Source organism: Podarcis erhardii (assembly GCF_964252035.2).
Source record: "Podarcis erhardii genome assembly, chromosome: 5".
Taxonomy (NCBI): domain Eukaryota; kingdom Metazoa; phylum Chordata; class Lepidosauria; order Squamata; family Lacertidae; genus Podarcis; species Podarcis erhardii.
The window spans coordinates 73,391,420-73,415,174 of NC_138509.1; the positions used below are offsets into that span (position 1 = coordinate 73,391,420).

A 23,755-nucleotide genomic window follows, 5' to 3' on the forward strand; every position below is an offset into this window, starting at 1 on the left:
TGTGTGAAGCTTTGAATAGCAAGTTGAATAGTACATTGTTATACGTATTCTATATTGAACATACATATACTATACAACATCTCCCCCAACATAAAAAAGGGGAAATAGCCTTCTTGGTATAGAGTAAAATATGTGTTCTCTGAAAACTATTAGAATGTGTAGTTTATCTGATATAAAATATAAATAGTAGCTTCAGTTGTACATAATGATAAACGATGGTTTACATAAGGGATGGGGAACCTGTTCCCTCCAGAATAAGTTGAACTCCTAACTGTAAATGTCTCTTACCATTGGTCATACTGGCTGGGGCTGATTGGTTTATATTAATGGGCCTTGCATTTATGAGCTCCCCATTCCCTTTTCTCCAGCACAGCTATGAAGCAAACCAAAGTCTTAACTATGGTTTAAGTAAACAAGCCAACCTCAATTCCTGGCTTGTTTCCATAAAACATAAAGAAGAATTGGTATAATTTTTAGTTCAGACACAATAAGCAGCCATGGTTAACTGAAAACAGAAGCAAACCCTTCCAGTTTCCTCTCTGCAATAGTGCTGGAGGAGGGGAGATGGACCTCACAAGCTGAAGGTTTGTGTACATGACTAAATCATAGTTTAGGTACAACCAGATGTGTTACAGTTCTTATTTGTTCCCTATAACAAATGGCAAAAGCATCTTGCATCATAACCACACTTTCATTTCATCCTACTTGCTAGTTCTTTATTCTGCCAAAGAACAGTACTTCTTTTTCTAATGACATTATCCTGCTAAAGTTTTTCATTGTCTTCATTTCCTACCAACTTGTAATACATCTTACATTTCATGGTTTTTTTCTGCAGATGACCCTCATGTACAATATTCTGCAGTGAGCAGCTTTATATTTCTTCGTTTCTTTGCTGTAGCTGTAGTATCGCCTCATACTTTCCATTTACGACCTCATCATCCCGTAAGTTTTAATAATGTTCTGTCCAAACTCTCTAGGCAAGGTTTGTTAGGAAGATAAATATAGAAATAAGCCTAGCGTTTGCAATGTGAATGGAGAGTTGAACTGTGAGTTTTTAGGCCTCCTGGATATAATTTAAGTAAACTCTAGTTAACTACATAGTCCCTAAGTCCCCTATGGTTCTGAGCTATTATCCTACCTGAATATTAATAATAATAATTGGAAAATTGATATGAGTAGGTAGCTGGCACCCTGATCACTTGTATGGTATATGGTTGCATTTCCTATTGACTTCAAAGTAATCTCAAACAGTGACAGAAAGCCCTAAAAGAGAAGTCTGGGTTAACCTGAAGGGATGTATAGAAAGCTATATTGTTAATATTCTGGTAATATGTAGAGAATGTTGTACAGGATGTCAAATGGGACAGTTATAGCTTAGTATCATGTGAAACATTCTATGTAACTTTTCCTACACAGAGATGTTTTCATTGTAGTAAGAACATAGCATAGAAAGTGGCTCCAAAAGCATTGTGCACTGCTCATCTCAAAAAAGAAAATATTCCACAATAATAGCTTTCTTTTCTTGGGTTATTGATGTTCATTTATAGATTGTCTTATAAGAACTTAAAAAGAGCCCTGCTGGTTCAGGCCAAAGACCCATCTAGATCAATGTCCTGTTCTCACAGTGACTAACCAGATGCATATGGGAAGCCCATGACAACCCTCTTTCCCATTTGTGAGTCCCAGCAACAGTATTTAAAGGCATCAGTTTTGCAGCATTGCTTATGAAGTAGGAGTGGAGTGAACTACTTAGATCTAAGATGTTAAATATATGGAAAAGCTATTAAAAATCAATATACTGTTTATGGCCAGGAGTTGGCAAGGATTACCTCACCTGGACCAGTTCACTCCAGCGGAGATCCTTCTGTGGGCTGGATTGCACACATGCATGAACGTGTGTGCCTGCAATTTCCGGCGTCTGTGCAGATGGGATTTCTGGCACCACAGAAGTGAGTCGCTGCGCCAGTTTAGCGCAGTGTGCAGGGACTCGCCGAGTGGGTGGCTCGGGGGCCGGTTAAACGACCCCTGTGGGCCGCTTGTAGCCCATGGGCCTTAGGTTGCCTACCCCTGCTTTATGGCAGTGTACTTCCTTAATTAGAGGATACTGAATAGTACTACTGTACTGAGTACTGTACAGTACTATTGTACTGAGAGCCAGTGTGGTGTAGTGGTTAAGAGTGGACTCGTAATCTGGTGAACCGGGTTCGCGTCTCCGCTCCTCCACATGCAGCTGCTGGGTGACCTTGGGTTAGTCACACTTCTGTGAAGTCTCTCAGCCTCACTCATCTCACAGAGTGTTTGTTGTGGGGGAGGAAGGGAAAGGAGAATGTTAGCCGCTTTGAGACTTCTTAGGGTAGTGATAAAGCGGGATATCAAATCCAAACTCTTCTTCTTCTGTAGCTACTGTTCATGTAATCAGTGACATGTATTTTCTGGAAAACTTTGAATTGGAAGTTTTTCTTGTTCGCGTTGCATAGGCTAACTTGCATCAGAAACATATTCTGATGCTCCAAAGAGTGATTTAACATCCCCCCCCCCCCATATGCCACAAAGCATTTGACCACAAATATTTGAGGGGAGAAATTAATGCACACTTAATATCTATTGTTATGTAGACATTTTTCTTGCAATACTTAAAAAGATTTAAAGACAATGTTAGAGTTAATGACCTGTAAAACATTATTTACAACTTTGAACCTGCCAAGCTTGCCTAATACTGTGTTTGCAGTTGGCATCCATTCAGTGTTACTAATGAACTTATGACACAAAACATTTTTCCAAAACATTTTCTGCACCACTGCATGTAGTTCCTGGTTCCATGTTCTTGGAGCAATGTCCTTTCTATGCTCCCCACTTCTTACCAGCACACCATGTATCCACTGTACTCATTTTCGCCTGTCACTGCTCCCTCTCACTCATACCTCCTCTTAGGATTCTGATCCTTGTTAGCAAAAGAGGAGAGACTTAATGTCATAGAAGTGGCACCGCTGTGTCCTTAGGTAACTATGTGGTTTGGTGAGGTCGAAATACATACCTTCATATAGCATCCAGTCATATTGGGGACCATATATCACAATTTCAGAAGGGGCATTAATAGAAATGTCAGATTTAATTGAAGACGCTATTCTGCTACAAAATAAATATTCAGCTAGTTACATCAATTGGAGTAAAACAATATTGCTCAGTCTCTGATTCAAATATTATATTAGGGCATAGCTTTTAAATATTCGAATAAGTGAAATGTTTCAGTGTCATATTATATAGGTCTGTGTATTGTAAAGTTAGCACAAATGTTTAACATCTTAAATATGGATATTTATATAAAACGCTTAAAGGTTTTCTTGCAATGAACTGGTATATACATCTTTTAAATGCATTTTGATAAATAAATGAAGTAGAATTTCTCTGTAAAACCTTGGTTCCTTTTAAGCAATAAAGTACATCTCTTTTTGTCTGGTGGAGACATATCAAACTGTAGAACCAGAATCTATAATCTAAGATGTTTCATCTACTAATTGAAACAGTACCTCTCATGAGGGGACTTCTGCTCACTGAAATAACACTCTCACTGCCCAGTAACAGAGGGGGGACATTTTCACCTGCTCCTCATGCCCTCCCAAACAAATCCACTCTGAATGATTGAAGACATTCAAGAACTGTATGGGAGGTGCACAAGGAGATGCAGGAGCATTGGAAAAAATTATATCCTTCCTCCATGCTGTGCCACTTCTATTAATAGGGGCTTCTGCTTGTATCAAAGGCCCTTGTGCTCATGAAAATTTGTTGGAGTCTGCAAAACACTGCTTCATGCTGTGTCCATCTCCATGATGCTTATATGAAAGCTGCCATGTGGCAGCTGTGCAGTAAAGTACTTGGTAGATGTTCTTTCATTGTAATGCTATTATTTATTTAGCAAGATTTATATACAATTTAATCATTAAGTTTCTAAGTGCTTTACATAAAATATAACTTAAAAATAATAGAATCAGATGTTAAAAACAAGGTGACCCAAGATTCAAAATTTTAATCAAATCAATTTAAAAAATGTTTACATTATAAAATCACATATTAAAATACACTTCACGTGTGCATGTCTGGGTTGGCTTGCCTGAAAAAAACAAAAACAGTTTTTAGCAGGGGCCGAAAACAATACTATGACACCAGTAAAATGGCATCTTTACCTGTTTCTTATTTGTTTGTTTTAGGATGCACAGACATCTAGAACATTAACCCTTATATCAAAAGCCATTCAGACATTGGGGAGCTGGGGAAGTTTGTCCAAAAGCAAGCTAGTAAGTACCTGATGATTTATTCTTTTGTTTTGCTTCTGGTATCTTAATTGCTAAGGTTTACTCACTTCAATTTTCTCTCTTTTAGTCAAGCTTCAAGGAAACATTTATGTGTGAATTTTTCAAAATGTTTCAGGAAGAGGCATATATTGAAGCTGTCAAAAAGGTATTTTTTATAAATATGTACACATTATTTCAGTTATAGTATGTGTCCATTTTTTTCTTGCATTCCTCCAAGGATGTCAGGAACTGTACTTGGAGGCTATCCCTTTTGATTCACACAATAGCACTGTGAGGTAGGTTAGATCAATAGATGGACGAATCAATTGCTTACAGCTGGCTAGTGGTTTGAACCCAGATCTTCCTGGTACAAGTCTAATCCTCTGTTTACTGCACAATGCCACCCTGTACCCCTCAAGTGCACACTTGTTTTGCTAAAGTACAATGGCAGAAATGTTTTTAAGATGCAATATTTTAGATCAAATGTGAAGGTAAAATGCAGAAACAACATCTTAGAACTGTAAATTAACTTTGGTTAGCTTAGACTTCATGTATATTGATTTTAAAAAAAACTTTTACAAAAGTTTCTACAGTTAAGTATGGAAAAGGTCTCCATGTTCTACTTTCTTCTATTTGAAAGTAGAAGAACTTAGCTTAACAAAAGATCAGTGAAAGCTGGGGAAAAACGATCTGATCTGTTAGGCCGGAGAGAAAAGCCTGAGGGGACTGTGCCTGCCTCCCAGAGTTCTTTTCTCTCCTACCTCCGTCACCAGCAACCACCTCAAATTTCATGTATATTGATTTTTTAAAAAAAAGCTTCTACAGTTGTGTATGGAAAACAATTCACATTATTTTAACATGTTCTCTTTTAGTTTTTAGATGAGGTATCATCTACTGAAACTAAAGAGCCAAGTGTCATGAGCGAGTCGATTCATCTAAAAGAAGGGTAACTGAAGTACAAAGTACTGCATACTGACAAGTGTTTTGCTTGAATACATTATTTTTGTCATCTCTTTGAACTAGCTCCAGCCTAGAACCTTGGCTTCCTTGACTGCTTAAGTGCCAACTCTCTCTGAGGCAGTAGCCTACTTACATATGTGCACAATTCCTTGCTCACATTACCATTGTATACAAAATACCCCTTTTTATCAGTACAAGACTCCTGCAAGGAGAGGATAGTTATTGTAGTTAATCACCCGGTAGCATACTTAACCTTAAATTGATGATTGGGAAGAACTTGCAGAGCTGCAACAACCACCTTGCATTTTCTTTTTAAAGTGGAATGGTGTGAGCAAGTCTGGGAAAGAGAAATAATAAAAATGTTTTCTTCATATTACTTTGTGAACTTTGAGGATAAGTGAAAACTATTTTAAAAATACTACTATAACAACTATACATAAACGTGCCCTTTATACCATTGTAAATATTTACATATTTTTAATATATATGCTTACTATAATTCAGTATCAGTGGGTAGAATTCAGTGTTGTGCTATGATGAACATTTTGTCTGCACAACGATTTCAGACAGAACAGTATCTCCTCCCTGTGCATGTTGTTCTGGGGTTCTCTTGACCCCAATAAATAGTTATGGGAGATGTGGGGAGAGGTGCAGGAAAAGCACAGTGGTTCCGCTGACGGGTTTCATTAGATGAATCCTACCTTTAATCTCAAAATCCAGTGTCTTAAGATATCCTTGCATTACTTGCATACAACCTTGCATACAAAGGTTAAATGTTTATAATTCAATGTAATATAAAACACCCTTTATTATTGGATATTGAAAGACCTCTTTATACTATCAGTCAAGAACTTCAGTTTTTATTTTAAAATATTCTGCTGTTCTCTCCCTTCCTTATATAATATACCAATTTTTCCATTAGTGCAAACGCCCACATTTTATCAGTTCATTCATTTACAGTTGGTACCACGTGTAGTCTCAGTTTATTTCTGTATATTATTCTTGCTGCTGTCAGCATAACCAAATAAATTATGTATGTTCTTTTTTCACCAATCATTAAATAAATAAGAAAAAACAGGACCTTTTTTCTTTTTATAGAGTTAAAAATTGTCTTTCTAGATTCTAAATCATATTTATTCCTAATAGTTTTGGGTTTTTTTAATTCAACTTTGTATCCTACTAATGTCTCATATTCAACTATAAATTGTTCAATTTCTGACAAAGAAATATGGTCCACTTAGTGTTATAACTATATAACAGACTGAGGTTGAATCCTGACAAGACAGAAGTACTGTTTTGGGGGGGACAGGGGACGGGCAGGTGTGCGGGACTCTCTGGTCCTGAATAGACCAGGTGCACAACCTGGGAGTCATTTTGGACTCACAGCTGTCCCTGGAGGTGCAGGTCAATTCTGTGTCCAGGGCAGCTGTCTACCAGCTCCACCTGGTACACCGGCTGATACCATACCTGCCAGCAGACTGTCTTGCCAGAGTGATGCATACTCTGGTTATCTCCTGCTTGGACTACTACAATGCGCTCTATGTGGGGCTACCTTTGAAGGTGTCTCAGAAACTACAACTAATCCAGAATGCGGCAGCTGGACTGGTGACTGACTGGGAGTACCTGTAGTGACCATATAACACTGGTCCTAAAGGATCTTCAATGGCTCCTGGTGTGTTTCTGAACACAATTCAAAGTGCTGCTGCTGACCTTTAAAACCCTAAACGGCCTCGGCCCAGTATACCTGAAGGAGCGTCTCCACCCCCATTGTTCAGCCCAGACACTGAGGTCCTCCTCTGAAGGTCTTCTGCTGGTTCCCTCACTGCAAGAAGTGAAGTTACAGGGAACCAGGCAGAGGGCCTTCTTGGTAGTGGCGCCCTCCCTGTTGAACACCCTCCCTGTCAAGGAGAAAAAAGAACTACATAACTTTTAGAAGACATCTGAAGGCAGCCCTGTATCCGGAAGTTTTACTGTCTGATGTTTTATTACGTTTTGATATATGCTGTAAGCCACCCAGAGAGGCTGGTGAGACCCAGGCAGTTGGGTGTGGTATAAATAACAAAATTATTATTATTATTATTATTATTATTATTATTATTATTATTATTATTATATTTATTATATTGCTTGTAAGGACACGCAGGTCCCCTTACCAAACACAATGCATTCCCTGAAAATTTTTGTTAGGTGAGCGTTTGTTTAAGCAGTCCACAATTTCCATTGATTCCTATGGGAACATTTCAAATTGTAGGATTTTTCCCAACTCTCTTCATGGTTTCTTCCTGAAATTGCTGCAGCCCACCAGTAAAAGACAGAGAAAGGAAAATCTGATTAGTTCAGTCTCTCCTGCTCCCTGATTTGCTCAATTTCTCCTGCTCTCTGATTTGTCTGAGCTTGCTTCCTGCATGGTTTCTGCTCCCAAATGGCTGCTCCTGGCCACAAAAGCAGAAAGAAAGTAAGGAAGTTGGCAAACTCCGGATGTTTGAATATCTGAATGTGGGGTGGTTTGAGTATAATTGGAATAATAATAATAATAATAATAATAATAATAATAATAATAATAATTTATTATTTATACCCCCGCCCATCTGGCTGGGCCTCTCCAGCCACTCTAGGCAGCTTCCATAGAAACCAAAAATACACTAAAATATCACACGTTAAAAACTTCCCTGAACCTTAAGATGTCTTCTGAATGTCAGGTAGTTGTTTATCGCTTTGACATCTGCTGGAAGGGCGTTCCACAGGGTGGGCGCCACTACCGAGAAGGCCCTCTGCCTGGTTCCCTGTAGCTTTGCTTCTCACAATGAGGGAACCGCCAGAAGGTCCTCGGCGCTGGACCTCAGCGTCTGGGCAGAACGATGGGGGTGGAGACGCTCCTTCAGGTATACTGGACCAAGGCTGTTTAGGGCTTTAAAGGTCAGCACCAACACTTTGAATTGTGCTCGGAAACGTACTGGGAGCCAATGTAGGTCTTTCAAGACCGGTGTTATATGGTCTCGGCGGCCGTCACCAGTCTAGCTGCTGCATTCTGGATTAGTTGTAGTTTCCGAGTCACCTTCAAAGGTAGCCCCACGTAGAGCGCATTGCAGTAGTCCAAGCGGGAGATAACCAGAGACAGTCCGCAGGCAGAAAGGGTCTCAGCCTACGTACCAGATGGAGCTGGTAAACAGCTGCCCTGGACACAGATTTGACCTGTGCCTCCATGGACAGCTGTGAGTCCAAAATGACTCCCAGGCTGCGCACCTGGTCCTTCAGGGGCACAGTTACCCCATTCAGGACCAGGGAATCCTCGACACCTGCCCGCCTCCTGTCCCCCAAAAACAGTACTTCTGTCTTGTCAGGATTCAACCTCAATCTGTTAGCCGCCATCCATCCTCCAACCGCCTCCAGACACTCACACAGGACCTTCACCGCCTTCACTGGTTCTGATTTAAAAGAGAGGTAGAGCTGGGTATCATCCGCATACTGATGAACGCCCAGCCCAAACCTCCTGATGATCTCTCCCAGCGACTGCATGTAAATGTTGAAAAGCATGGGGGAGAGGACAGAACCCTGAGGCACCCCACAAGTGAGAGCCCAGGGGTCTGAACACTCATCCCCCCACCACCACTTTCTGAACACGGCCCAGGAGGAAGGAGCGGAACCACTGTATGACAGTGCCCCCAGCTCCTAGCCCCTCAAGACGGTTCAGAAGGATGTTATGGTCGATGGTATCAAACGCCGCTGAGAGATCCAGCAGAACTAGGAAACAGCTCTCACCTTTGTCCCTAGCCTGCCGGAGATCATCAACCAGTGTGACCAAGGCAGTTTCAGTCCCATGATGAGGCCTGAATCCCGACTGGAAGGGATCCAAATGGTCCGCTTCTTCCAGGCGTGCCTGGAGTTGTTCAGCAACCACTTGCTCAATCACCTTGCCCAAGAATGGAAGATTTGAGACTGGGCGATAGTTGGCCATTGTGGCCGCATCTAAAGATGGTTTTTTAAGAAGCGGTTTAATAACCGCCTCTTTCAGCGGGTCTGGGAAGGCTCCCTCACAGAGGGAAGCATTCACCACCCCACAAAGCCCATCGCTCAGTCCTTCCTGGCTAGCTTTTATAAGCCAGGATGGGCAAGGATCCAGGAGACAGGTGGTTGGTTTCACTCGTCTAAGCAGCCTGTCCACATCCTCGGAGGTAACAGATTAGAATTGATCCCACTCAACTTGACTAGACAAAACTCTAGCACTCTCCCACCCCAGCCCTGCTCCCACGGTGGAGTCTATTCTTCCCGAATCTGAGCGATTTTATCTGCAAAAAACTTTTTTGCATAATGAGTAGGCAGATTGAAGGACCTCTGTGTAAGTGCAACTGGGAACTCTGTTTATGGGAAGCATTTTGAAGGTTTCTGCTTAATAATCCTTTGTATTCTGTTCACAGGGAAATGTATAAAAGAGCACAAGGAAGAACACGTATTGGGAAAAAGAATTTCAAAAAGCGTTGGTTCTGTTTGACAGATAGAGAGCTCACTTATCATAAGCAACAAGGTATTAGTGCTGCTTATTTGCAACTTCAGCACTTTAAGTTACAGGATGTGGTCTATTTATGTATAGTGCAGACTTTGTTCTTTCGTTATGGTAATTAAATGAGTTCATTAAAACAGAATCCTGTTTTTGTTCAAAGTGGTATAAAGTAGTAAAAATATGTTGTCTTCTATATTTTGAAGGTATTTTTAAATTCCAACTCGTATTTCCAAACCCAGTGCTAGTCTAGAAAAAGAGGTGCCAGAACTCACCATGAACACCTCCCTTGTTCTCTTATGATGGCAATGGTGGCCTCCTGAAAGGTGCCAGAACTGCGTTCTTGTGAGTTCTGGCTGAAAAAAAGCCCTATCCAAGCCTGCTTACTTTCTTACCTAACAGAAGCACTTGCATATATGTGTTAACCATAATAGAGTTGGCAGGCATATGCTTTTTCTACTGCACTTGCTCCATAGGAAATGAAAAATGGAATGCTAGAGTTCAATTCCAAATTCTACTAAGATTTTGTCTCCAGCATTATCCTAATCAATAGTTTTCTTTTCTATAGTTTGTACCAATTTACTCATTCTTATTTACACAGATAAAGATCCTATTTACACCATTCCAATCAAAAACATCCTTGCAGTGGAAAAGCTTGATGAGAATGCCTTTAACAGGAAAAACGTAAGCTGGATTTAGTTTTGAAATATTAGTTAAGAATACACTTAGTTTTTAAGCTAACTGCTCCACAGGGCATTTGTTCTTGGAAAATAGCATTATATAATTATCATATTTACTTGCCATGCCCCCATCTTTTTGAAACATTTATCAACCATATTGTAGATCAGAGCTCAGCAACCTAAACTGGCTGGCAGGCCAAATTCTTATCTCCCCTATCTCTCATTGCCCAAATTTGAGAGCTGCACAGAGCTGCCATCCTGTCAATTAAATGAAATAACAATGACATCACATGATGATTGTGCAATGACACCCTACTGATGCAATGACACCCTACTGATGAACAGACTCAAAATTATCATCTTTCTGCTGATGTTGGGGGGCATAATATCTGGCCTGTTTTCTGCAGGGATCAGCTGCATGATCAACTTTCCACACAGAAATCCAGATGTGGGGCAGCTGAACATGGTTTGAGGAAACTGGCCAAATTGGGACCCATACCAGGTCAAATTTAACCTGGACAGGCCAGGGGTTCTCCACTCTTGTAGATGGAACTTAACATATAATTGAGGGAAATACCGTGAAAAGTATCCTGAGTTAATAGATTTAGGACAGGCTTCCTCAACCTCGGCCCTCCAGATGTTTTTGGCCTACAAGTCCCATGATCCCTAGCTAGCAGGACCAGTGGTCAGGGATGATGGGAATTGTAATCCCAAAACATCTGGAGGGCCGAGGTTTAGGAAGCCTGATTTAGGAGGTCTAAATAAGAAACACTGGTTAAGATGTCTAAGCAGTCAATGTGCATCTACTAAAATATGAATTGAAACTCATGAAACTCTATAACATTTGTTATTCCGCAGATGACAAAATTTCTGCTCAAATACCTATCCACCAACTATACACACACATACAAGTGGGGGTGGATACATATATCCTTATCACTGCCTAGCCAATTGTCCTGGATCCATACTGGACAACATCAAGCTTATAAATAAACTAAAGAACTGGCTTATGTGAAATAGATAATTATTAAAGCCTTGATTAAAAATAGACTTCTAATTTGGAGGGCAAAGGTCCCTTTAAAGGTAAATGCTTAATTGCAAAATAGTTGAAAAACATTACCCACAAATACTTTGTTCATATACAGTCAATACATTACAACTTAACAATGTCCTTATGTAGCAAAAAAGTTACCTAACAGCTGTTGATACTGTGACAGTAAAATGTATATGCAAATATCATACAACAATGGCAAGGAAATTAATACAGGCAATGGCCATTTTACCCTTGTCCAATATGTGCACAACCACACAAACATATCCACAACCCAGAAGAGGCCAGAAAAGTGAGTGGGGGTCAAGAATGTAACCCCCACCCAAAATGGTTTTTGTCTGTGACCAGTTTATACATTTTTGGAGTCCTGTACTACTTTTATAGCTGCTATCCAACCAATGTCATCCTTAAGCCCACAGGGCATTAATAAACACAAGGCAAGTTCAATTTGGGTTGCACTTTCTTTCATGTTAAGGTTTTTGGTTGAGAATACTCCTTTGATTCTTCCTATTAATGATTATTTTCCAGAAGGAGCTGCTGCTTAAAATATAAGGGGCAGGATCCCACATAATGTTAGCGCAAGAAGCAGGAGAGTTGCTGTTGTGCAAGCCATTTTGTTGTGAAAGCAGGGTATATGATATGTTAACATTGTTCAAGCTCTTCTGCCCACCCAAGATGCCTGTTAGATTCAGCTGTTGCAGTACATGAGGAACGGGGCTTCTGCTAGTCACACGACTGTTGTGCTAGTAGCTGCCACAGTTGAGTCTGTTTCTTGGTTTATGATGTAAGATAGGATGGACAAGGAGAAGGATGTCATGATAAGTAACAATGTGGCTGCCGAGAGAAGCTGATGAAGGGTGTAGCATTGCAGTCCTGCTGCTAAGCAATAGAACAGAAATTTCACAAAATTGCTAAATAAAACAGCAAATGAAGTGAATTTTGTGCTGCTTGTCATTTGGAGTCCTGTGAATAAACTGTGGGTTGCTGAATAAAAAGGATATTTTCTTTCTCAGATGTTTCAAGTGATACATGCTGAAAAGCCACTCTACGTGCAAGCAAATAATTGTGTGGAGGCTAGTGAGTGGATAGAAGCTCTCTGTAGGAAGAGCAGATATAACGAAAGCAGGTTGAGTGTTTATCATCCGTCTGCTTTTTTGAATGGAAACTGGCTTTGCTGTAAGGCTACATCAGAGAACTCAGAAGGTTGCACACCATGCACTGTGTAAGTAACATCTGCAAAGAAAGATGTATAGTTGTTTGGAAATAGAAATAAGATTGGTCTCTGCCTGTTTTTGCTGGGATTTCAGTCAGTCCCTGGCATGTTTGTTGCCCAAAGAGGGGCCTCTTAGCAGAATAGTGTGTGTATGTTTAAGGCCACTTGTCATAATTCTTGACTGGAAATCATTAGAACATGACACTAGAGTTAAACACCCACTACCTATTGGATCTGGTTACCCAAACTGCATGGGTCATAGTCCCTGTGATGTATGAATTGGTCTTGGGGCTGCCATTTGGGAATGGTAACTTGTAACCATCAAACACCCAGCATTTTCCTTGCCAGCAGCAGGGAGCTTGAAACACTGTTGCCATTTTTGAGAGCAGCCCTATGATATACAAAGGAAAAGGTTTCTTCTCCTCATTTCAGATGATTACCTGTACAAGTACAGTTGTACCTTGGATCCCGAATGCCTTGGTACTCAGACGTTTTGGCTCCTGAACGCCGCAAACCCCCGAAGTACGTGTTGCGGTTTGCAAGCGTTCTTTGGAACCTGAGTGTTCAACGGGGTTTCCACAGTTTCTGATTGGCTGCAGGAACTTCCTGCAGCCAATCAGAAGCCGTGCTTTGGTTTCCAAACATTTTGGAAGTTGAACAGACTTCCGGAACGGATTTGGTTCGACTTGCAAGGTACAAGTGTAATCTGATATAGCCACTACAGCACATCAATCTCTCCCTTGGTTCCTGCTAATCTGGAAGACATTTGAAGGGTAATTTTGGATCTTAAACCATAGAATGAAGCTGCATTATCAAGCAGAAATGAGCCTTGGACTTACACACTCCCCTTTCCCCCTCTTCTCCAGCAATGGCTCCAAAGAGGAGATTGGAAACACCCACTTCTTGTTTTAAACTAAAAGTAGCTTCCCGTCTTCTGATGTAACAATAAACTCTTGTAACTTTAAAAGAGGGAGTGTGGGTGCTTCTAGTCTCCTCCTCATGGCCACACTGTCAAAGAGAGAGAAAGGATCATGCAGAAGTGAAGCATGCTCACATAGTGCTACACTTCAGATGAACAAAAGTTCCAAAACAGGAAATAATCAGCTGGAATCCTTTCTCAGTTTCTGGCCCACCCCTTCTCTAGAACACAACTGAGAGTGTCAACCTGTGCAGTTAACCTAGGATTTGTAGCTGGAGAGATGTGTGCTTCCTATATGATATATTCCAGTCCTTCAGTTCACACATAGCAGGTGGAAGGAACAGGCAACATTGTAATCGGGAAAATTGATACCATTAATGGTGGGAGCCAGTTGCATGTGTTAAACTGCTTTAGATAATGGTTTGTAACATACAGTGAAGGGTGGAGATGTATGTATATGTATATAGTGTGGTGTAGTGGTTAAGAGCGGTAGTCTCCTAATCTGGGGAACCGGGTTCGCGTCTCCGCTCCTCCACATGCAGCTGCTGGGTGACCTTGGGCCAGTCACACTTCTTTGAAGTCTCTCAGCCCCACTCACCCCACAGAGTGTTTGTTGTGGGGGAGGAAGGGAAAGGAGAATGTTAGCCGCTTTGAGACTCCTTAAAGGGAGTGAAAGGCGGGATATCAAATCCAAACTCTTCTTCTTCTTCTTCTTATAAACTTTTAATTGCAGGGGTGTGCCTAATGACATCCAGATAGAGATTGATGGTGATCGAGAAGCAGAGAGAATCTACTCCCTTTTTGCTATCAACATGCCAAAGCTGCAGAAGATGGAAGGTACAGATATACTAATTCAAGTAGTGCTGACTTCTTAGAAAAAGTAGTGTTGGAGGAAAAAAACATTATCTAGTAAATTGTTAAGTTAATGAGAATTGGTTATAGAACAAGTGGCAAATAGATTTCTTTTGTGTCCAGTAAAGTAGTTTTCTTTCTTAATTATTTTTTAAAAAAAACCATTTTCTGTTACATATACTTCTGCTTTTGAACATGTAGAAGAATACGGCTTTTGTTTAATAAAAATTAAGGCCTCCCTAATACTGTTGCTTGTATGTACTTATTTTTAGAGGCTTGTGAAAGTATAGCAGTCTATCAAGGTCCGCGGAAGGAACCGGATGACTATTCTAATTTCAAAATTGAGGACTCAGTGGCAACTTTTCAAACACTTAAGCAAATAATATCTGTTGTAGAAAAGTTGGATGAGCATCATGACAGACATGGGAAGAAAAGATCATCTAGTGCTAAATATGGCAGTGAGTAAGTATTGTAGGTACTTCTACCTTTAGGGTTGATCTGTCTCCTGACAAACCAAATGTACTCTGAAATATCACCCAACTTTTTTTCTCAAGGTAAACCATGCAAATTAGCTCTGCTTCTGAGAAATGGTTGACTCAAACCCAGACACATTACTATCACACATCTCCATATTTAGCATAGATAAGCTGTATCAATTATGCTATTCTTGGTTACTGTTTCTTATAGAAACAGTAAAATGTGGACCGGTCGAGGTAATTGTTAGGTGGATTTGTAGCTGGCTTGCTGACTAAACCAAGAGTGCTCACTAACGGTTCCTCATCCTGGAAAAAAGCGACAAATGGAATGCTGAAGGGTTCCATCCTGGGCCTGTTGTTGTTCAATGTCTTTATAAACGACTTGGATAAAGGAATTGATGGGATGCTCATCAGAATTGCTGAAGACACTAAGCTGGAAGGGGTAGCTAATGCCACAGAAGACAAAATCAGGATTCATTATGACCTTAACAGATTGGAGAACTGGCCCAAAGCTAACAAAATATAAATAGGAACAAATGTAAGATTTTAATCTTAGGCAGCAAGAACCAGCTCCACAAATATAAGATACGACACTCTTCAAGCACATTTAATCAGTAATACACATCATTTTGCACCATTCAATATTTCCCTCTTCAGTGGTCCATTTTATATGTATTAAATAGGTATTTCCCACTAGTATGTTATCCTAAATGGACCATAGCAAAGAGAGCGGTTGAGCTAGCATGCTTTCATATTTTTAAGCTACTTTTATCACCTAATAGACATGGTTTCTTTTTCCTCTTTTTTTCCAGAGAAAATCCAATTGTTGGGAAAATTTCTTAACCAAAGACACACTGCAACAAATGGATTTCGAAGAAACTGGAGTAGTTTTCACTTTTTAATAATCCTGATTGTATGCTGATTCAGAGTATTTAAGAATGTACATTGCCTGGATATTAGCTGTGTACAGACAATATATTTATTATTTAATAGGGAAAAGACTTGCTTGGGAATCTGATTGTTTTGCAGGGTGAGGAACATCAGTTCCATTTCGCTTAAAGAACTAAAAGTGCCAGAAGATGAAAGTAAACAAATTTTCTAGCGCTGGAAGGAACTACTAAAGGAATAAGCTTTCTAAGGGAGGAAATTAACTACCACTGCAGAAGGGACTTTGGGTGTGCCAAGATAATAATCAATTTCATTTATGAACCATCGGTACCTATTCTGTGGACAATGAGTCTTGGCAAAAGAAATCCCAACAGGTAACAAAAGGAATTGAAGCTTTATATACAGCGCACGGCCACTTTTAAAATGGTCCTTTCTTAATCCACAATAGACATTTGTAAAGAAACAAAGTGGTACTTTTTAAATGTGCATTCATAATTAGCAATGTTATGTTATTTAAGTGATATTACTGAAGCAGGACAAGTCAGGGTGTCTATGCATCTTGTTTACAATTGGAGTGAGCAGTGAATGGGACCACTGTCTGAATTTTGTTTTTTTTTTAAATAGCCAATTACTAGTACTTTGTTTAGCAATCAGGGCTTTTTTGGAAGTACTGTGTAAGAACTTCGTGCTGTTGGGAAACTATTATGGGTGCATACCAAGCAACATCGACCTGCCAATCAAAACAATCGCCCTAAAGATAGGTATTACACATTGGAAATATGTCACATCCAATTGCGACTAGTTGATTTCGAAAACCACTCCAAGCACTTTAAATATCTGGATTGCCCCCAGATTATATTTAAAGATACTTTTTAGTATCTAATCATTATGATCAGTTGAATGATCACTATTGTGGCTTAAAACAATGCTTTTGTGAACATTTTTATATCTAGTTTTTTACTTGCCAGTTGAAGTTTTGGACTCAGATTTGCATTTAGAAACTCTTAATCTTGCCTTCTTGATATATTTTTAATCATAGGCTGATAAAAATGTATGTAATGAACAGAAACATGGTATCCAACTAAGACATAGGCTGGACCCATTGACATCAATACACTTAACTCCATTGATTTCAGTGGGTCTGCTCTAAGTATGACTAATGCTTGATATCACCCCAGGCTTCCTTTCATCAGTATTATTGAATGTGGTACTAGGAAACCTCATATTGGGAGCAATTTTCTGAGCACTGTAAAAATTGATATATTGCCACATATTTGTATATTGTTGTTCTAGTTTACTTTTCTACACTTGTTTTTCTTCTTTTTGGCTGCTATTTGCCACTGTTGTGGTTAATATTTGTTTTAATTGATAGAAATTGGGAAGAATGGATACAAGCTGCTTAAAATACTACATGAATTACTAACAGTATGGCATTGCCTAAGAAAAAATTCAAATATCTTGCTGTAGGATTCAGCAGCCAGATTACAAGGCTTTCTGCACCAGCAAATAAATGCTTATAATCTACTCAGCTACTTTAGGCATGCTCAAAAGGGTTGCATGCAGCCAGTGGGAGTCATTTTGGAGCAGCCGATACCCATGCCTTATCACTAACTGCTTTGGATAGGTCTTTTGAGTTTCAGAAATAGTTTGCCATAAACATGGGGACTATTGTTGAAGTCCTCTGGGCCCATGGGCTTAGCTGTGTAGTGCTTTGGATCATGGATCTGAGTGGATTAGCAGAATGAATGGCACAGAAGTTATGTAAGAAGAACACTAGAGGTACAAACAGATCTAAGAAAATTACAACTGAATCAACAATTGGGAGGTATAAAGCTATTTTACATATGTACTTCAAGTGCAGTGACTCCTGAATCAGAGGTGTTCTCCTTTCTATGCTCTGCATTCAGCAATGGACAAAGCCAGAAGTACTGACGGAAATTATTTCCTCTAGATAAGGCTCTCCAGCAGAATACCCTGTTCAGGCATGCACATTCTACAATCTACTATTGTCTGATAACATTTTTAAAAAATTGTACATGGCACATTTGTCCACCCTAGGTTTAAACAAAAAGATTGAACTAAAATATTGGAGATGTGATTGTGCATTGCAATTTGTTTGTTCGGGGACTTGTTTCAGTGGGTTTTACTGTTTTTGATAGGGAAATATGCAAATGCTATTAATTCAATCATTGGTTCATCACCTGGGTGAAAGCTACATACTATATCAGTTGTAGTAGTGGAATCATGTCATATGTCACTCTTTTAATCTTTATTTAATTCAATTGGTGAAAAATAAAGATGCAAATAAATGCAAATAGTACAATCAATACAAAATAATAGTTATATTTATATTAGTTCTTAATCATGTACACAGTTTTAAACAGTGGCCTAATTTGCTCATCACGGTAAGTCATTGCTTATCATTCCAACTTTACCATTCCTGTAGCATGAGGGAAAACGAGCCACAATCCCTGATTTAAAAGTATATCCAAATCAAAATTGCTGTTTGTTGTGCTGAAACAAACTGCAGTTGATAAGCCAAGAACTTTGAGTTTACATCATTGTTTGCTTGAAGGGACGCGGGTGGCGCTGTGGGTAAAACCTCAGCGCCTAGGACTTGCCGATCATCAGGTCGGCGGTTTGAATCCCCGCGGCGGGGTGTGCTCCTGTCGTTCGGTCCCAGCGCCTGCCAACCTAGCAGTTAGAAAGCACCCCCGGGTGCAAGTAGATAAATAGGGACCGCTTACTAGCGGGAAGGTAAACGGCATTTCCGTGTGCTGCGCTGGCTCGCCAGATGCAGCTTGTCATGCTGGCCACCTGACCTGGAAGTGTCTCCGGACAGTGCTGGCCCCCGGCCTCTTAAGTGACATGGGCGCACAACCCTAGAGTCGGACACGACTGGCCCGTACGGGCAGGGGTACCTTTACCTTTACCTTTGCTTGAAGCAAAATAAGCCACAATTTCTGGTTTGGATATAACACTAAATTGGGGATTATGGTTTGTTCCTCCAAGGGAAGGACTGAAGTGGGGGTGTTCTGCATTTTCATGGTGAGCCATTGACTATGCTTTCTCTTGAAATCTGAGCACTTAAGGTGTCCTGAGACAATCTTTCATTTCAATAATGAATTAATAAAGTTATTCACAAGTAGTTGAATAGCATTGGCAGTGCAGTACAGCCAACAGCTTTTACTTAACGATAACACTTCCTGTTTTACATATGTGCTTTTAGATATGATATATACATTATATAAAATCATGTTGTGATATCTGAATATGACCCTGAGAACCCGTACGAAAGAAGTAATAGACAATATGGGAAGGATGTGCAACCAACAATTTTAATATTCATACTTGTAAATACCATGCACAGTGAAGTTTGCCTTTTCATTAATACAGTCTAATGTATTACAGGAATAGTACAAAATATTACTTTATTTTTTAAATAATTCAGCTCAGCCACAGGGTTATCTTACAAATCATGAGGTTGATAAATATGCCTGTAGAACCCCAAACCATGGACCTGCTGATCTATATTATATTCTGAATTACAGTTTTAAGACTAGTACCTGACTCTATTCTTATATTGCCTTATTTTTAACAGTTTCCCTCACCCCACTCTGTTTAGAACAGAATATGGTATACCTCAGTTCACATCCAAAAAAGATGTGTTATAGGAAAAGTTACATTTTAATTTTAAAAGTAGATATATAAATCAAAAACATGTGCTAAATATTCAACCCACATTAGCAGTTTGTATGTAATAATTTACACTGGTGGTTTTTTCTTTTGTAGAGGGGGAAGTGCTCTGTTTGGAGAAACCCAGTTCCTTTAGCTGCACTAGGGAGTTCCCAATAGTGTAGCCAGATGCTCCCTGTCAGAATCATTCAGCTGAGTGGCACTGATGGGGAACCCCACTTGCAAAATAATTGGGAGCCCACTTTAAGCAGTTTCATCCGTACCTGCCCCACTCCTGCCCCATACCTGTCACATATGTCAGCTGTGGGGCAGGTGGGCATGATTCGTGGGGAACTGCCTTGCAGGCCTAATTAAGCTCACAAGCAGGGAGTTCTCCATCCCTGGAGCTGGAGTGCACCTGAAAGATGATTTGAAGTAACCCGCAGTGGCCATCCCTAGAACATAAGCAAATTGGCATGGAGTTCTTTCTGAGGTTTGAGTGTTAAAAATGTTAACTTAAAGGTATTGTGCCATCATTTTTTGTTGATAGGCAAAGTAACTTTAAAATGTATTATGCACTTGTATTCATCACAAATAGCGATACTGTCTGTAACTTTTCATGGAATCTAAATGCTTTACTTGATTAGGAGATTGCAACATGATTATTTGATTCATTAAAAAAAAAGATGAATAAGGTCTCTTAAAACAGGCAAAGTAATAAACCACCTTAGAAGACCAGTGTTCCTTACCTACTGTTAAGTGATTTTGCTGTTTGGTGTTCCTAAGCTACATTCTTAGTATTCAAGAATCTTGCTGAGATTTTACATTGGTATCGTGCATCACTTTTGGATCCCTTTAAATATCACACAAATGTGACCTACAACAAAATGTTGCAGGGTGGAGTGCTTCAATTCATCGTTCCAGCTACTGCATTCCATTTCCTCTTCCTGGTTTTTCATCTCCCACTTGGTTAGACAGCCAACGTTTCCTGCTCACGTAGCATATTGGGCTATTTGGGGGGGGGTCTTCCGTTTTGATGTTTTCCCTCTTTTTAGGGGAATGGGGTCGCCACACTGGTGCCCAGCTCCAGCTGCCTTACAATCTTGGATTTTCCCATTGATTTGCATGTGTAGTTCGCACTTCATCACTGGGACATTTTAATCATAGCTTCTCCGTGTGAACCTCAAAATGTACTTATCCTGACAATCTCAACCTTATATTTCTGTCTTCTTCCATCATCCTTTACTAATTCTTACTCTGTTCCTGCTTTCACACAAATCTCTCCCCCCTCTTCCTGGGGGCACTAAGCATATTCAGTCTTCATTGGACTGTTTCAGTGAATCTTGTGCATTACTTTTGCTAACTATTTTGTAATCTGCAAACTTCGGAGTTCCCATGAATCTACTGATACCTCCCTCTTCTGCTGGTGCCATTTTGGCTGCATGAGCAGTGGCATCTGTTCTGAGCATCTGAAAATATAGGGGATGGTGGACTTAAATAATCATCTGGGGCTTTTCAGTATGTTGATAGTCAAGATGATTGAATTACAGTGTTAACTCTTTGCATCATAACTGTGTCATTCTATTTTGGCATTTGATGAAGCCATTTACCCTAGTAAACATGTTGGTCTGTATGGTGCTTCAAACTTTTTGTAATGCTTTTGTTAATCGTTTTGGTTCCTGTTCACATTATTTCTAAAATAATTCGCTCCTTTTTATTTTTGGAAGTGTATGGCATGATTGCACCAGAACCATGTCAATGCATAATATTTATTATTGAGGGTCACTACTCTGCAAACAGTTCTGTTGAAAGGATGTAAACTTAAATTGGGATAGTTAATATTAAGAAAACTGGGGTCACCTATTAATCAGTTCTGTCTGTATATCATATCTTCACAAAGTAACGTTTGAGTAACTTTGTTTCTGCCTTATTCTAAAAGAACATGATTAATTTCTGATCCTTGTGCAAGCATAGTTCTGTGGATGGAGAGGTTCAGAATAGTGCTTAATAAAGCCCCCATTCCCCTGCCTCATTGACCTTTTACTATACATAGATAGCAGCAAACCGCCCACTGTTTACCAGGAATGGCTAGTACACATCTCCCATATTAGTAATTAATCTATTCAGTTGCTGTTGCTAGAGTTATACTGGATTGCTGTGCAGAAGGAACACATTGACCTGATGATGTGAGTCATGACTGGCATTCTGTGTATTCATCAAAACATGGAGATGGACAGAGGGCTCTCAAGCAAATAAAGCTCATCATCCTCCAAATTACATTTATACCAAATTAAACCTGAGCTCTTCAAAACTATTATGGGGAATAAATGCACTTTCAAAAGTTAAGGTACAACATTGCGTAAAGTACAAGGCAGTTAATAAAGCAGCACTGAAAAATATTTCATGTTCCAATGAAGCGGTATGGATGTTTTCAGCATGTGGCCAAGTGCCAAAGATCTTCCTAGCCCTGACCATGCAATTCTTTTTGTCAGTGTTATATTTCAAATGCAGTAGATAACCCAGAATTAAGTTTTGTATGAACTAGGTAGTAAATATTGAAAAGGGTTTCTGTTTGGATTAGCCTAGAGATTTTTTAAAAAAGACTGCTTGCTTAATTAGTTGTGGTTGACATGTATATTTGGCAGTGTATTTTTAATTTGTCAAGATGATACGTTGAATGTATTTTTATTTAAAAATTATTTTCTTAACACAAGTATTAAAGTTTGAACCTTGCATGTTGCAGCCACTTTTAATATGTTGATTGATCATTTTAAATACTTAATACACACATAAAGGTTTTCTCAAAGAGTGGATCCTAAAATTGATCAATTGCTTATTGTTCCATCTTATGAAATAGGCAGGAAATATTAGGATTATGAATGCATTGTGCCCTTGACTGAAAGAAACATCGGTGGTTAACATACAATAGAACTTCTGCAGAAAACCTATGAAACAGGGTATGACTATGACTGTAACATAAACAAATTACCGGTACATGTCAAGTACAGATAACCTTAAAAGTCAACTCAAAGAAACCAAGCAACCATATCATGACATTTATATTAATCAAGATAAACAGAATCCCTTTAAAATAATTGTGTGGTTTTATATAAAAATGCAAGGTGTGCTAGTATAGCCTAAATGAAACATTTATTTCCTTGGAAGAATAGATACCAAAATTTTTTATTCCTAAATGTTCCAGTTAGTACACCAGAAGAAAGGTTATGAGAATTTTAAAATGTGCCTTTCATATGGAATTTTAACAAAATTAAGAGGTAAACACAAAATACCTTTGGATTAAAGGAGCTATCGGGTATCGCATATAATATGTGGCTCTTAGCCCTACTAGTATCTTAGCATATTTAAACACTTCAAATAGAATCCTAAACAAGTTTATTCAGAAGTAAGACCCATTGAATTCAATGGAACTTGCTTTCAGTTAAGTGTATATAGAATCACAGCCTTTAATAAGATGATGATAGGGTGAGAAAAACACAAAGCTTTTAAAAATTGTTGTGAATGTAATAAAAATTTGGGACTGCAGGTGTAAAATAGCCTTTGATACAGTCAGTGGCTTCAATCATAAATGAATTCTTTAATGCCGATGAACATTTGAGAGTGTTTAGATTCTAATATAATATGGATATAGCACAGACTGTTAGATCAGTTTTTAAAAATGGGCAGTTTCCTTCTTAGTCATTGTATCACTTTCAAGATCTTGGGGTCGGTGGGGAGGAACTTTGTCTTAAAACTACAAAATGTTGAACTTACAGCATAAAATGTACCTTATTTTTCTGAATCCATGCTAGGCGAATTGAAGTATTGCAAAAGCGTGTCCATATTTTTAATGTTCTCCAGAACATTTTGTCAGTCTAGATAGAGAGCGAACAAATTTGATGGTAGAGGTAGAAGATGTTCAAATGAGGCTCTGGCAGGTGAGTATCTTCTGGGAAGAAGAAGCATACGGTTTATAAGATTATTAGAAAATATAGAATCTAGCTGTTACCCAGATGGGTCTCCATCCTTGGACAAAACATATCAGTTTCTTAGTTGGTAGAAAGCAGGAATACAGACAAAACAGGCAGGGTTTTAAAATAAACAAATCTGAAGGTTAATTTCAGGCAGTGTGGTAGGTTTCTTTTAATTTTAAAAAAATAGGAGTCACAGTGGGTTACTTCACCTAACGGCCCCTTTTGAATGGGTTGCATCCGACACAGCCCATGCATGAGCAGTACTGGCTTCTGCAATTGGGCTTCA

General features: G+C 39.3%; 1 protein-coding gene across 1 annotated transcript in view; it reads left to right on the forward strand.

The window, feature by feature from the left end:
* The window catches only part of RASA2 (RAS p21 protein activator 2), a 49,868-nt gene extending 27,637 nt beyond the window's left edge, over window positions 1-22,231 (forward strand). The window contains exons 15-24 of the mRNA XM_081861526.1: window positions 836-942; window positions 4,206-4,292; window positions 4,378-4,455; window positions 5,162-5,235; window positions 9,665-9,771; window positions 10,346-10,428; window positions 12,489-12,697; window positions 14,341-14,444; window positions 14,732-14,921; window positions 15,748-22,231. Of these exons, the coding sequence (XP_081717652.1) occupies window positions 836-942; window positions 4,206-4,292; window positions 4,378-4,455; window positions 5,162-5,235; window positions 9,665-9,771; window positions 10,346-10,428; window positions 12,489-12,697; window positions 14,341-14,444; window positions 14,732-14,921; window positions 15,748-15,778 (1,070 nt within the window). The 3' untranslated portion in view covers window positions 15,779-22,231. The remainder of the gene's footprint in view (window positions 1-835; window positions 943-4,205; window positions 4,293-4,377; window positions 4,456-5,161; window positions 5,236-9,664; window positions 9,772-10,345; window positions 10,429-12,488; window positions 12,698-14,340; window positions 14,445-14,731; window positions 14,922-15,747) is intronic.
* The last annotated feature ends 1,524 nt before the right edge of the window (window positions 22,232-23,755 follow it).